A 15,587-nucleotide genomic window follows, 5' to 3' on the forward strand; every position below is an offset into this window, starting at 1 on the left:
CAATCCATGACAGCTGCTAACCAAAAGGTCAGCAGTTCGAATCCACCAGCCACTCCTTGGAACCCTATGGGGCAGTTCTACCCTGTCCTATAGGGTTGCTATGAGTTGGAATCAACCCAACGGTAATGAGTTTTTTTGTTTGTTTGTTTGTTTATATGCCAGGCAACCTTTTAGGTATGAGGACTACATACATTATATCTAATCTCACATCAATCCTGCAAAGTAGGAATTAGTGATTTCTTCTCATATAGGGATGAAAAAACAAGGCTCAGAGAAGCTAATAACTCCCTACAGTTACCTCCATAAAAAGTGGAACCACAGGCAAATATTGAATCTTTGCAAAATGTGAAGCATTCTCTAAATGGAAAAGGATCCAGCATCCACTTGCCTAGGCATCTTGGAAGATGATGGCCTTTCCTTACTTTGGTCTTCAAATCTCCTCAACCACACATAGGAAAGCCTGCTTAGAGTAGGAATGAGTTAGGGGCAGATGCCCCCCCAAAATCATGTCTTCACCTTCCTTGCCCTGGTAGGATTAAAACGACCATATTTCCTTCTTTTGCCAATGAAAACCATACATTCTGAGGTTGGTTCCTGATTTTCTTTCTTATGTTTAAGTCTTCATTAGAACTCTTCTTGGGAAGGAGCCTTATCCATGTGTGTGTTCCTATCTGCCCTGGCAATGCTTTTGGCAGAACCAATCAGGTCCTCGGGGGACTGCTCTGAGTCCAAGAGGCCCTCTGGCTGTTCCCTCCCCTTAGTTCCTGTCATGTATTGAATTGTGTCCCTGCAAAATATGTGTCAACTTGCCTAGGCCATGATTCCCAGTATTGTATGGATGTCCTCCATTTTGTGATCTGATTATCCTCCATTTTGTGATGTGTTGCAAATCCTAGCCTCTATGCCTGTGGTTATGGTCCTATTTGGGAGTGAGCTGTCTGTTATGTTAATCAGGCAGGATTAGGTGTTAACAAGAATTAATTATGTTTGTTCTGTTAATGAGGTAGGATCAGGGTGGGATGTATCTTGAGTCACCACCCTTCACTTCCTTACAAGAGACAAAACCAGAGAGAAGCGAGCAGAGGAGGGGGATCTATTACCACCAGGAAAGAAGAGCCAGGAGTGGAGCACACCCTTTGGAACCAGGGTCCTTGTGCTAAGAACCTCCTAGACCCAGGGGAAGATTGATACCAAGACAGATGGAGATCTCCAAGGAATGCCAGGCTCATGGATGTTAAAAGGAGACAAGGACCTTCCTCCAGAGCCGACACAAACAGAAAGCCTTCCCCTAGAGCTGCCACTCTGATTTCGTACTTATAGAACAAGCCCACAAGAACCCAAATACAACCTTGAGTATATCTCACCTGAATTTAGGGACCATCTCAAGAACAGATTTGATTCACTGAATATTAATGACTGAAGACCAGACGAGTTGTGGAATGACATCAGGGACATCATACATGAAGAAAGTAAAAGGTCATTAAAAAGACAAGAAAGAAAAGACCAAAATGGATGTCAGAAGAGACTCTGAAACATGCTCTTGAATGTAGAGTAGCTAAAGTGAATGGAAGAAATGGTGAAGTAAAAGAGATGAAGAGAAGATTTCAAAGGGTGAATTAAGAAGACAAAGTAAGGTATTACAATGACATGTGCAAAGACCTGGAGTTAGAAAACCAAAAGGGAAGAACATGCTTGGCATTTCTCAAGCTGAATGAACTGAAGGAAAATTCAAGCCTTGAGCTGCAATATTGAAAGATTCTACGGGGAAGATTTAAACAATGCAGGAGGCATCAAAAGACGATGAAAGGAATACACAGTCACTATACCAAAAAGAATTGGTTGATGTTCAACCTTTGCAGGAGGTAGCATATGATCAAGAACCAATGGTACTAAAGGAAGAAGTCCAAGCTGTGCTGAAGGCACTGGCGAAAAACAAGGCCCCAGGAATTGACGGAATACCAGTTGAGATGTTTCAACAAGGGGATGCAGCACTGGAGGTGCTCACTCGTCTATGACTAGAAATTTGGAAGACAGCTACCTGGCCAGCTGACTGGAAGAGATCCATATTTGTGCCCATTCCAAAGAAAGGTGATCCAACCAAATGCAGAAGTTATCTAACAATATCATTAATATCACACACAAGTAAAATTTTGCTGAAGATAATTCAAAAGTGGTTGCAGCAGTACATCCAGAAGGAACTGCTAGAAATTGAAGCCAGATTCAGAAGAGGACATGGAACAAGGGATATCATTGCTAATGTCATATGGATCTTGGCTGAAAACAGAGAATACCAGAAAGATGTTTACCTGTGTTTTATTGACTATGCAAAGGTATTCAACTGTGCGGATCATAAAAAATTATGGATAGCATTGCAAAAAACGTGAATTCCAGAACACTTAGTTGTGCTCATGAGGAATCTACCCAGATCAAGAGGCAGTCATTTGAACAGAACAAGGGGATGCTGCCTGGTTTAAAGTCAGGAAAGGTGTGTGTCAGGGCTGTATCATTTCACCATACTTATTCAATCCGTATGCTGAACAAATAACCCAAGAAGGTGGACTATATGAAGAAGAACGGGGCATCAGGATTGGAGGAAGACTCATTAACAACCTGCAATGTGCAAATGACACAACCTTACTTGCTGAAAGTGAAGAGGACTTGAAGCACTTACTGATGAAGATCAAAGACTACAGCCTTCAATATGGGTTACACCTCACCATAAAGAAAACACAAATCCTCACAACTGGACCAATAAGTAACATCATGATAAACAGAGAAAATATTGAAGTTGTCAAGGATTTCATTTTACTTGGATCCACAATCAACACCCACGGAAGCAGCAGTCAAGAAATCAAGTGACACATTGCACTGGGCAAATCTGCTGCAAAAGACCTCTTTAAAGTGTTGAAAAGCAAAGATGTCACTTTGAGGACTAAGGTGCGCCTGACCTAAGCCATGGTATTTTCAATCGCGTCATATGCATATGAAATCTGGACAATGAATAAGGAAGACCAAAGAAGAACTGATGCCTTTGAATTATGGTGTGGGTGAAGAATATTGAATATAACATGGACTGCCAGAAGAACAAACAAATCTGTCATGGAAGAAGTACAGCCAGAATCCTCCTTAGAAGCAAGGATGGCAAGACTGTGTCTCACATTCTTTGAATGTGTTAGCAGGAGGGACCATTCCCTGGAGAAGGACATCATGCTTGGTAAAGTAACGGGTCAGCAAAAACCAGGAAGATCTTCAATGAGATGGATTGACACAGTGACTGCAACAATGGGTTCAGGCATAAACAAGGATTGTGAAGATGGCACAGGAGCGGGCAGTGTTTCGTTCTGTTGTACACAGGGTCACTATGAGTCGGAACTGACTTGAGGGCACCTAACAACAACAATAGTTATACGGTAATGGTGGTGATGAGGATGTTGCTGAGGATGGTGATTATGTGGTCATTGTGATGTTTGTGGTGATGATAGTAGTGAAGGAGGAGGTCATGGTGGTAATGGTGGTGATAGCGATAATGAAGGAGGAGATAGTGGTAATGCTAATGATGGTCGTGGTGGTGGCAGTGTGGTAGTTGTCATAGTGGTATTGATGGTAGTGGGGACTGTGGTGGTAGTAATGATGGTTGTGGTAGTGGTGGTGGTAATGGTGGTGGTGGGGTGGTGGTACCCTAACCTAGGCCCAGAAATTCCCCTTGACATTAGCAAAGATATCAGTTTGGCTGGAGAGCACTCACTTTTACTCCTTTTTGGGATTGTATGCACTACAGAGTAGATAGCACCTTTGTCTTTCTCACTCTGGTGATACACTAGAAGGAATGGGGTTAAATAGTACCCACCTGACTCTCCCACCTCAAGATTTCAGACCTTCTAAGCACACTTAAGGAGGGAAGCCAGTCAATCAGGGGCTCCCATGTCATGGTATAACAGGAGGTGGGAGTTGGTCATCAATGTAGGGGTATCCACTTTGTCTGGAGGTTCCTGGCCTCCTCAGCAGATTCTAGCAGCTTCCCAACCCCTACACTGTTTAAACCAGAGGCTGGCAAACTTTTTTTGTGAAGGGCCACATAGAAAATATTTTAGGCTTGTGGGCCATACACTCTCTGACACAACTACTCAACTCCGCAGTTGTAGTGTGAAAGCAGCCATAGCAATATGTACACAAATGAGCGTGGCTATGTTCCAATAAAACTTTATTTACAAAATAAGGCAGTGGGCCAAGTTTGGCCCATGGGTCATAGTTTGCTAATCCTTGGTCTAAAACCTGCCTGCCCTCTCCTTTGGCTCCCTTACTGTCTCCCTCTCCCACCTCCAACTCCACAGCAGTTGTTCTTCAAACTCTCTCCAGAAGCCACCCATTTCCTTTCCCCGGATGACTCTGACTCTTAGGACTCAGGACTCAGGAAGTCTTCCTTCCTTTTCCTCCTCTCTCTAGGCCTCTCTCTACCTTCGTGGTCAGACCATGGTCCTGCGGGGAAGTCCTTACCATCGGTATACTGTGGGCACTGCTCTACACCTGGAGCTGGGGATGGATTCTGGAGTGGAAGGAGATACAATGGTGAAAGTCAGTGAGCATCCCTCCAAGAGCAGCCAGGACAGTGAGGACAGAGAGGCTGTGAGAAAGAATGCCAGTGGAGGCTGCTGGAGGTCTGGGCCCTGCTTTGTTTATGAGGGTTAATTCACAGGTCTGGATGTGGTTAATTTCTATGACATGTTTCTTTTGAAAAATACTCTAGAGGGTAAGACAGCTCCATGGGAAATCACAGACGGGAGGAAGCAGGGTCAGAAAGGATGGGTCACACCTTTGAATGGAAAGGGTCCAGACCACCAGGCAGACTGCTTTGTAGAAGGAGGAAAAGCTAAGGATCTTTGACCATACACCATGTGCCAGAGACTGGGCCAGGGAATTGAAATGTAATGTCTACTTCACGTCAAAGCACCTAACATAGTGACTGGCACATAGTTGGATCTCAAAAGAGCCTCCCTCCCAATTCTTTGGGGTTGCACAATGGTTAAGCACTTGGTTGCTAACTGAAAGGTTAGCGGTTTGAACCAACCAGCAACTCCATGGAAGAAAAGACCTGATGATCTGCTCCTGTAAAGATTACAGCCTAGGAAACTCTATGGGGCAGTTCTACTCTGTCCTATAGGGTTGCTATGAGTCAGAATCGATTTGGTGACAACAACAACAACAACGATATTCTTCACTACAGTCTTGCAAAGGTTGATACTATTATCTCCATTTTATAGATGAGGTACCTGAAGCTCAGACAGGTGACTTCCCCAAGGTCTCATAGTAAGTGTTGGAGACAGAATTTTAATCCAGTTTTGTATGCTTTTTCTCCAATAGCACACTGCCTTTGTGACAGCAGGTGCTTCCAGAACTTGAAAAATTTGCTCCTGGGATAGGAGTTGAGTCATGGGTGGATTTTAGAACACCTGGTTCATGTCGGAGGCCCAAGAAATAGTCATTAGCTCTAACAGCAAGGATGCATCAGAATCACCAGGTAAGATCTGTGGAAGTGTCTTCTCCTGTAAAACCTGTGGGCTTTTATGGAGACTCAGACAGGCCCCTGGTTATTAAATATTCCCTAGAGCTCACATATAAGGGCTGTGTGTTCTTGTCTCCATTCAATGAAGAGCTCCCTGAATTTGAGGGAACCCTGTTTTATAGGAGGTGTGACAAGGCAGTACAACGAACACTTTTAAACAAACAAGCCGGAACTTGTACGTCTAGGTGAAGGCTGTCCTCTTTGAAGTAGACCCCTTGCATGACCAATCCATTTTCCAGTGACACCATCCTTGGACAAAGTGTTCTGAAAAATGCCTTCAGAAGTACCAAAACCATTGCTGTCGAGTCGATTCTGACTCACAGTGACGCTATAGGACAGAGTAGAACTGCCTCATTGGGTTTCCAAAGCTGTAATCTTCACAGAAGCAGACTGCCACATCTTTCTTCCACGGAGTGGGAGCCAAGTGCTTTAACCACTGCACCATCAGGGGCTCCTTTTAGAACTACAGTCTATTGAATATCTTTGGTGGTGGCCTATTTTTCATTTGCTGAGGAATGGATGTGCTGCCTGGAAATGGTTAAGATCCCTTCAGACCTGGGTATGGAGAACAAAGCTGTTGAGCTGTTTTTCTTGTGTAGCTAAGGGATTGAGACTGAAGGTGGTTTTCCAAGAGACATTCTAAAGAGGGTTTTGTGCCCCTGAAATTCTGAGATATTAGGATCGCCATCAAGAGTCCTATCTGCATGAAAGACAGGTCTCTTAATAAAATCAGCCCTGTTGCTCCAAGGTTGGCAGTGGCGGGAGTAGAGTCTCCACATGGAGAGGGAAGCTCTTTTGTTCCTTGTGAGAGGCAGCTTCCTCTTCGAAGTCTCTCACCAGGGACTACTCCTCACCTTGCTTATTTGGGTCTGGGGAGGGAGGAGGCTGTACTCTGCCTTTAATGCTCTGACCCAGATGTGAATAGGCAGAAACACCTGTGTTAATAGACTAGGCTGGGCCATTCAAATGAGGCTTTGTTACAGATGCAAGGATGGTAGAACTCACAGATCTAGCTCATGGTTCCTGTCATGGATTGAACTGTGTCCCTGCAAAATATGTGTTGGAATGCTCACCCCTGTACCTGTGGATGGAACCTCATTTTGGAATAGGCTTTGCTTTGTTATGTTAATGAGGCCATATCAGTGTAGGGTATGTCTTAAACCTAATCATTTTCGAGATATAAAAAGAGCAGATTAGGCACAGAGAAACAAGCACAAATGGGAGAAAGATAGATGCCATGTGGAGCTCACCAGGGAATCGAGGAACACAGACAACAGGGCTTTGAAGCAGTTCATTCCAGTTTGAACTCCTGCTGAGAATTTTCATTTACACTACAGATATACTAAATCAGAATCTGTAGTTTGACAAGATCCCCTGGTGATTCTTATGCATGATAAATTTTGAGAACCACTGCTCTACCAGTGGTTCTCAGAACTGGTCCCTAACCAGCAGCATTAGCATCACTTGGGAACTTGTTAGAAATGCAAATTCTCAGCAGGGGTTCGAATCAGAATGAACCAGTTTGAAGCCCTGTCATGGATTGAATTATGTCCCCCATAAAATGTGTATCAATTTGGCTGGGCCATGATTCCTAGTACTGTGTGGCTGTCCTCCATTTCGTGATTGTAATTTTATGTTAAAGAGGATTAGGGTGGGATTGTAACACCCTTACTAAGGTCACATCCCTGATCCAGTGTAAAAGGAGTTTCCCTGGGGTGTGGCTTGAACCACTTTTTATCTTACAAGAGATAAAAGGAAAGAGAAGCAAGCAGAGAGTTGGGAACCTCATACCACCTAGAAAGCAATGCCAGGAGCAGAGTGCGTCCTTTGGACCTGAGGTTCCTGTGCAGAGAAGCTCCTAGACCAAGGGAAGATTGATGACATGAACCTTCCTCCAGAGCCGACAGAGAAAGCATTCCCTTGGAGATGACACCCTGAATTTGGACTTATAGCCTACTGGACTGTGAGAGAATAAACTTCTCTTTGTTAAATCCATCCACTTGTGGTATTTCCGTTATAGCAGCATTAGATGACTAAGACAAGTCCTGACTAAGAAGAACACTATAGAAGCTGAGACAAAGGTTTTCCCCCAGAGTGGATAGACAGAAAGCCTTCCCCTTGAGCTGGTGCCCTGAATTCGGACTTCTAGCCTCCTAAACTGTGAGAAAATAAATTTCTGTTAAAGTCACTCACTTGTGGTATTTCTGGTATAGCAGCACTAAGGAACTAAGATAGTTCCCTACTCCAGCTGTCTCCCCATCTAGCTCTGGGCCTGCCCCCATCATTCTCCTACCATATGAATATACATTAAAGCATGTCTAACCTGCATGGAACCCAGACTCAAGCCTATAGGGAAGCGGGATGGGAGTTGGATGGACTAAGACTGCTGAATTAAAAAAGACAGAGGAAGTAGGAGGCTGGTCCAAGCCCTGACTAGGGGGACTGGTGAGGCAGGGGACTTGATCTAGGGCTGGGAGACACCCTTCCAGGCAGCTCGGCTGATGATCAGAGAGGGATGCTTTGAATGCACGCCTGGGTGGTCTTCCTCAGTGAGTAGCCTGGCTCAGCTCCTGAGATACTCATCTACAAATTCTTCAACAGAGGGAGCTGCAAACTTGAATAAGTAAATCTAACTCTGGAGGCCTAAGACAGCAATCACTTTTTTCCTAGACAAGTAGGAAATAAGAATGTTGCTCCTGGAGAGGAAGTAGGGTGGAGGTTGGTTGATTTGAAACTCTAGGAACAAAACTGGCATCAAGCAGCTTTGGTACTGATTCCCAATCCCTTAAACGTGGCCTGAGGCAAGTGAGGGTTAGAGTTGGAATAAGCCACCCAAGGTGATTGCTTTGAAAGCCAACATTCATTTGGAAATACAAATACTGGTCTGTTAAAAAACAAACAAACTAGGAGCCCTGGTGGTACAGTGGTTAAGAGCTTGGCTGCTAACTGAAAGGTCTGCAGTTAGAATCCACCAGCCGCTTCTTGAAAACCTTACGGGGGCAGTTCTACTCCATCTTATAGGGAATCAACTTGACAGCAACTGGTTTGGTTTTTGCTTGGTTTAGGCTCATTACCTTGTAGTCCTACTATGGGTATACTAGTGATATTAGACTTAAGTCTAGAATCAAGTTTTTGGTCATATATTCACACATTAATGCTTAATTATCATTAACAAGACAGAAAGAAGAAGAGAATCTGGAAATCAAAATCAATAAATAATCTACAAATGTCATCTATCTGACTGTTTTCAGCTGCTTGTCACTGTAGAACCTTCTACATCTGGATCTTCACCAAACTCTTCATTTTCCATGGCTCTGATAAGAGGAGTTGGAGAATGGACAGCAGGAGGAAGGGCAGCCTGGAGGCCCCGCAGGGGTGATCTGCTTAGATTAGAATGAGAGTTTACTGCTCACCCACTACATGCCAAGGCAACATATCGCATCCTAGGTACATGCTATCTCATTAACTTAAACTCCTGCAACGACCACAGAAGGAGATAATTTAGTGAGTCTTGGAGTGAACTTGCCCAAGGTCACAGAACCAGTAAATAGCAGAGTTGGGACTTCAAAGTGAAATTGTCTGACTCCCAGGCCATTGCTTGGTTCTTTCCACCCTGTTTCCTTTCTGACAGTTAACATCTATTGAGCACTCACCTAGGGCACAACTTTGTACAATATGAGCGTGTGTGAATTTGTGTGCACGTAAACCCTGTAGCCCTCATTCCTTCTTTCTTACAAAGCAGACCAGAGTTCTGCTGAGTTTAATGGAAGGGACTGTTGGAGGCCTTGGGCTTTTTTCACAGTCATATTCATAGGCACAAGCTGTCGTTCAAATGTGAAGGACACTGATACACGTCACGTTTGGTCAGAAGAATTTCTCGGTTTGCATCTGTCTTCACGCCTGTGTGTGTAGCATGTGTTTGTGTGCATCTTTGGGTGACTATGATCAAGTGGGACAGTGTGTCTGTGTGTGTGTGTGTGTGATGGTGTCTGTATGTTTTGGAAGCTGTAAGTGTCCTTCCATGTGCCTTTCTGTGTGAGGTGTGAAGAGAGGTCCCTCCTTCCAACCAACACTCAGGAGAAGGGAGTGGCTGGTCTTCGTAAGCTCTGGCCTCCCAAAGGCTGAACAGTGACTGGATAGGGATTCAGCAACCAAAAAAACCAACAGGAGTTACAGACCCACTTTTCTCCAGGGTCTGAAATAACCCAAAAGTGCAGCAGTGATGACCATCACACCAAAGCTTGGAGGCAGCCAAGGAATGAGCCAGGTGCTGCTTGTGGGGGTGGACAAGACCCAAGAACCTGGCGAGAGGGGTGACCATAAGCATTAAGGATGAAATTCAGAAATGCATTGCAGACTAGCATAGAAGGGGGAACTGTCTGGCCATGTAGATGAGGACGAGGATGGCTCAGGATGCCAGCATGGAAGGGCGATACCATGGCTGACCATAGTCCTCCCATTCTCTGTGGACTTCAGTGTTTCCCCCAGGTTTCAGTGGGCAGATGCACCAAGCAAAGGCTCAGTCAATACAGTGCCTACTTTGGTTCCAGCACTGTGTCAGGCATAATGGGAGGTACAAAGAGAAGTGAGACCTGATCCTGACCACTTGCTAGGGCTCGGAACCTGCTACGGGAACAAGACATACTGTCCAGGGAGAGCTTCCTGGACTCACTCATCACTCTGGAGACACTGTTCACCACCTCACAGGAGTTGTTTCTGGAGTCCTGCTCTGACATCACCAGGAGGAGGAGGGAGGAAGCTCTGCCCTAGGGGGGCTGAATGGTTCCCCAGAATCTCCCTGTTGAGGTGGAACCAGTATAGAACGAGAGGCGGGCCCCTCTTGGCCTCACAGAGGAGCTCCACCACATCCCCCCAGCAGGGCCAGTGGCCCCAGATTGGAGGGTGAGCAGGGGACTAGACATAGGCACTGGGTGGCACACATAGGTGGGGAGGGTCAGCTGGATGCCCAGGACCCTCTCCCACTCCCAGAGGTCCCATTGCCTGAAGCCCAGACCCCTCAGGATTCTCCCCTCCCTCCGCCACTTACCATGTACCCTGATCTCCAGCTGGGGGCTATGTTTCTGGACCCAGCTACCCTCAGTGGCCGCCTTGTACCAGTACAGTCCAGAGTCTCCCTGCTTGGCACCTGGGATCCAGAGTTCTGGGTTGAGGCACCTGCCCTGCAAGGCCTGGCATCATAGTGGAAGGAGAAGAGGAGCTGGGAGGCTGACCTCTGGGGGTGCAACTTTGTTTGAAATCTCAGGGTGACCAGGCCTCTCTCACAGGGTGCAAGAATGGGGACAGTGTTCAGCATAGGAGGAGATGCAGGCCCAGGCTCAGAGGAGGGGACATGGGACAACAAAGTCCCTGGATGCTGAGGACTGCGCTGCAGCACATCCCAGGCCACAGCCCCCTGCCAACAGGAGACATGTCATCCCCCAGGAACTGTTCTCTTTTCCTGACCAAGCAGCTCTGAAATGACTCCCCCACAGCCTGAACCTGAGTCCGTCTGGATCCTGGAGGGTTGGAGCTAGCGGGGGCCTTAGAGGTCATCTCATCCAGAGAGGGGAAGGAGCAACCCGTGGTATCTTTGGGGTTCAGTGGCAGGGCTGGGTCAGGGTTCTCCCCCCAGTGGATCCTCTCTCCTGCCCCTAGCTCTGGATGTGCCCAGGATAGAGGGATGGGGGGTGGCCCAACTGGACAGCATCATGGGACACCTCTGGGCCTCTGGACTGGCCTAGCACCAGGAGTAGCCAGGGAGCGGTCCTTCCTAGAGTGCTGCGGACTTTCAGAGACCCATCCCTGAGCAGCACCCTACACCCCTACCCCCAGCTAGTGGCTCATCTTGGACATGAACCATCGCAGTCCCTGATGTTTCTCCATCCACCTGTGGGATATACATCACTTGCCCAGTGTGGCTGTAATGGCCATTGCTTTTCACTGTTGCTGTCCCCATGGAGGGGGCTGATTGTCCTTACAGAAGTGGAGGAATTCTTTGTCTTTGTAGAGCTTCACCAGGGACAGTGCTGCGTTGTTCTGGCCCTGACACTGCAGTCAGGATGTCTCGTTCAAATACAGGGTCTGGCTGAGCTCAGAGTAGCAACCAGACTGTAAGTCACAGAGACGGGGTCAACCCTGGTTCTGCAGGTCCCACCAGTCCACTCTTCTCCCTCTGTCTCTCAGCCCAAGTCCTCCCACTGGGGATGGAAGGCTCCTGGACAACACCTTCACAGCTGTCACTGGTTGGTGGCTCCCTTCCTTCATGCCATCTGGGACCAGATGGGGCCTTGACTTCCTTTGCTTCGTGTCCTTTTTCTTCTCTCCTTGCTCTTTCCTTCTTCTTGTCTTTACTCCTATCCTCCATTCATCCTCTCCTCTCCTTGTACTTCTCTCCGGTCCTCTTCCCCCACATCCTCCTTGCGTCCTTTCATATTCGACTTTCCTCTATCATTCTTACAAAGCTTGGCTCAAGTTGGGTTCATTCCATCCATTGTCCTGCTTCGTTCCTCCTGACCCAATTCCCACTTCCCTGGAAGGGCTTCTTATATCCTGGCTGCCTCAGTGTTGTTCTCCATGCAATTTCTCTCTGAGTATAGTCGCACCCTCACCAGCCAGAGGGGAGCCAGGGATTGCAGGTACACAGCCTGGGCTTGTTCCCTCTGACCTTCCTTGTCAGGGCTCTCCCAGGCCCAGCATCCCTCTCCACCCCTAGCAGGGAGTTTCCCCTTCCACTACAGTCATTTCCTCTCTGTCTTCACTCCTAAAATGCATTCTCTGCTCCAAGGTGGATAAGACAAAAACTCCTCGGCACCCAGCACCATCTGCAGGGTAGCCCCAGGCTAGGCCTGTCCTTCAGGCCATACCTCTTTGACAAACCAGTCACCACCAGTTCCAGACAGCCTCAGGGGCCAGGACTGAAGGCCTGAGAGCAATGATGAACAATCTTATACAGCCCTGAATCAAGTACCAGCACATCCCTGCCTTGAGCACAAAGAACCACCCTCTGCCTGATCTCTCTGGATCCAGGACCCAAATCCCTCACCCTAGAAGCAATGATATTGACAGAGTTACTGAGCATTGAGACTCCCACATCTGCTCTTTTTTTAGCAGCGTTAAGTATTGGTTTGAGCTTCCTCCCCCAGGCATCACAGAGCATGCCCTTGGAGGTCAATCATTCATAGATCAGAGTTATTTCCTATTTGACAGAAGCTCCATGGAGATAAGTGGGAAAGGATTGGCTGGAGGGCAAGGATAGCGGAGGAAGAAAAGAAGACAGGTCTACAGACAAAGGTGCCTGTTTCTGTGAACATAAAAGGTAAAGAATGAAGTCCAGGGCCTTGTAGAGGGGAGAATACAGAGGATACAGAGCTATCCTAAGACAGAAGACAAAGGTGAAAGCTACTCTTAAGGGAATAGAATGGGGGCCCAAAACCACCCTATGGGGACTTAAGTCACCCTCAGTCTTGGACAGGTGAAGTCGTAGGTTTCTCCTCTTCCTGAGTGTTGACCAAGACTCCTGAGGAAGGGCCCAATTTGATGCTGCTCTGTAGATGCCGTTGGGAGACCTAATGGCCCTGTCCTGTCCCTATTGTTATGGATTGAATTGGGTCCCCCCAAAATGTGTGTCTACTTGGTGAGGCCATGCTTCCCAATATTGTGTGATTGTCCACCATTTTGTCATCTGATGTGATTTTCCTATGTGCTGTAAATCCTACTTCTATGATAATGAGGTGTGATTAGTGGCAGTTATGTTACTGAGGCAGGACTCAATCTACAAGATTAGGTTGTGTCTTAAGTCATTCTCTTTTGAGATATAAAAGAAAGACGTGAGCAGAAAGACAGGGGAACCTCACGCCACCAAGAAAGCAATGCTGGGAGTGGAGTGCGTCCTTTGAACTCAGCGTTCCTGAGCTGAGAAGCTGCTAGACCACAGGAAGATTGATGACAAGGACCTTCCCTCAGAACCAACAGAGAGAGAAAGGCTTCCCCTAGAGGTGGCACCTGAATTCGGACTTCTAGCCTCCTAGGCTGTGAGAGAATAAATTTCTCTTTGTTAAAGCCATCCACTTGTGATATTTCTGTTATAGCAGCACTAGATAACTAAGACAGCCATCCATTAGGTTGTGGCCCAAAGACACACTTGGAGAGGAAAGGTCATGGACAAGACTCACTAGATTTCTTACCACAGGGAACTGAAAGAAAACAAAGTGATAGAATTAGGTTATGTTACAGAAAGAACTTTCTGTCAGGGAGGCCTGTCTCCTCAACCATAGGTGCTTATATCCGTTCAATCAACCAACCACCCAACCATCCAATCACCCAACCAATTAACATTTAAGGTGGACTCACTGCCTGCAATTCTCTGCCCCATCACAGTTCAAATGTCACCTCTTCAGACAGGCCTTCCCTGTGGTCCCAATCAAAAGAATTCTCCCCAGTTACTATCACAACTTCTCATTATGCTATGTTCACAGCACTTATCACTCTTTGAAATTATCTTATTCATTAAATCACCTACTTATCACCTGTCTTCTATAATGTCTTCTATAATGTAAGCTCCATAAGAGCAGGGCCCTGCTGTCTTGTTCACTGCCATATTTCCTAAACCTAGGACTTGTGTTTGGAACATAGTCAGTGTTCAATAAGCATCTGTTGAATGAATGCATGAATGCTTTCTTTGAGCCCATCCCTGTGGAATGGGGGGCAAAAAAGTGGAAGACATAGGACTAGACTCTTGCTCTAATGTGCCTGAGGGTCATATCTCCCACACCTATGGAGGAACTCAGACGGCAAAGATAGGTTCCAATTCCTGTGGTCCAATATGTCCACAGAGCTCTGGGGAACAGAGCATGAAAGTAATCAGACTGAGGAGGTGAGGTTTCCCTGGAGGAGTAATCATTAAAGAGGAGGGCCATGGATGGACCATGTGGATGATGAGAGAACTACAAACAAGACAGATGCATCTCACACTGTACTTGTACCTTGTATACATCACATGAATACTCTTAAATGCATGAATTTGTGAAGAGAACAGGTGGCCCAGGAAGAGAGGCCAGTTCACAGAATGGTGATAGAAGAGGCTGAACAAGTATGAATAGCCCAATGGATGGTGGACATTAAATTGAGGGGGAATATGAAGCAGTGGGGAGTTTAGGGCAAAGGGTGATACCATCAATGGTTATAGGGCTGAGTGCAGTCAGTTCAGCCAATCCTCATGTGTTGACTGGTGTCCTTCATTGCGGACATGTTGTTCTAAGTGCTGTGCAGGACACTGAGAAATGCAAGAATGGCCTTGGAAGATGTTATGGGTTGAATTGTGTCCCCCAAAAAAGAAATGTGGAAGTCCTAACCCGTGTAGCTGTGAATATGACCGTGTTTGGAAATAGGGTTTTTATTTTATGTTAATGAGGTCACACCAGCGTAGGGTGGGTCTTAAACCTAATAACTTATGAAAAGAGCAGAATACACAGAAACACACAGGGGGAAGTAAGATACCATGAGAACACCTGTCTACAAGTAAAAGATTGTCAAGGATAGCTGGCAGACACCAGAAACTAAGAGAGACGCCCATAGAAGCAATCGACATGGCAGAGATCTCGATTTGGACTTTTAGCTTCTTGACCTGTGAGAAAATAAATTTCTGTTCTTTAAAGCCAACCACTTTGTGGTGTTTTTTTTTGTTTTTTTTGTTAGGGCAGCACTAGCAGACTAAGACAGGAAGGGTAGGTGAAAGCCCTCTCAGAGCACGTGCTTGGTCACGTTCGATCACGTGCTGTCATCCTTGCTGTCTACACTATTTTGGACACAGATGGAGCCTTTTTAGCTTAATTGTCTACTCATCTCGGGGTCAGCTCTGTCAGGTGTGTGCAGAACTGTAAGAGTTTCTTTCTTACCATTTCTCCATCTCTCCCCTCCACCTCCCCATCTAAATACATCCCTTCCTATGAACTCGGTGTAATGGAACACATGCAGGCTTGGGAATCAGATGATCTGGAATGGATTCCTGAATCCACCTCTTCTGTGTGAC

The 15,587-nt window shown here is 46.4% G+C and overlaps 1 protein-coding gene across 1 annotated transcript in view; it reads right to left on the reverse strand.

Annotated features, from left to right (window-relative positions):
• FCRL6 (Fc receptor like 6) overlaps positions 1 to 11,991 on the reverse strand; it is a 13,466-nt gene extending 1,475 nt beyond the window's left edge. The window contains 12 exon segments of the mRNA XM_012559635.1: positions 3,746 to 3,817; positions 4,456 to 4,543; positions 9,743 to 9,861; positions 10,206 to 10,317; positions 10,319 to 10,434; positions 10,437 to 10,487; positions 10,608 to 10,754; positions 10,757 to 10,882; positions 11,396 to 11,521; positions 11,524 to 11,612; positions 11,614 to 11,668; positions 11,982 to 11,991. Of these exon segments, the coding sequence (XP_012415089.1) occupies positions 3,746 to 3,817; positions 4,456 to 4,543; positions 9,743 to 9,861; positions 10,206 to 10,317; positions 10,319 to 10,434; positions 10,437 to 10,487; positions 10,608 to 10,754; positions 10,757 to 10,882; positions 11,396 to 11,521; positions 11,524 to 11,612; positions 11,614 to 11,668; positions 11,982 to 11,991 (1,111 nt within the window).
• Positions 11,992 to 15,587: the final 3,596 nt, after the last annotated feature.

The sequence above is a fragment of the Trichechus manatus genome, unplaced genomic scaffold, assembly GCF_000243295.1.
Source record: "Trichechus manatus latirostris isolate Lorelei unplaced genomic scaffold, TriManLat1.0 scaffold00288, whole genome shotgun sequence".
NCBI lineage: Eukaryota > Metazoa > Chordata > Mammalia > Sirenia > Trichechidae > Trichechus > Trichechus manatus.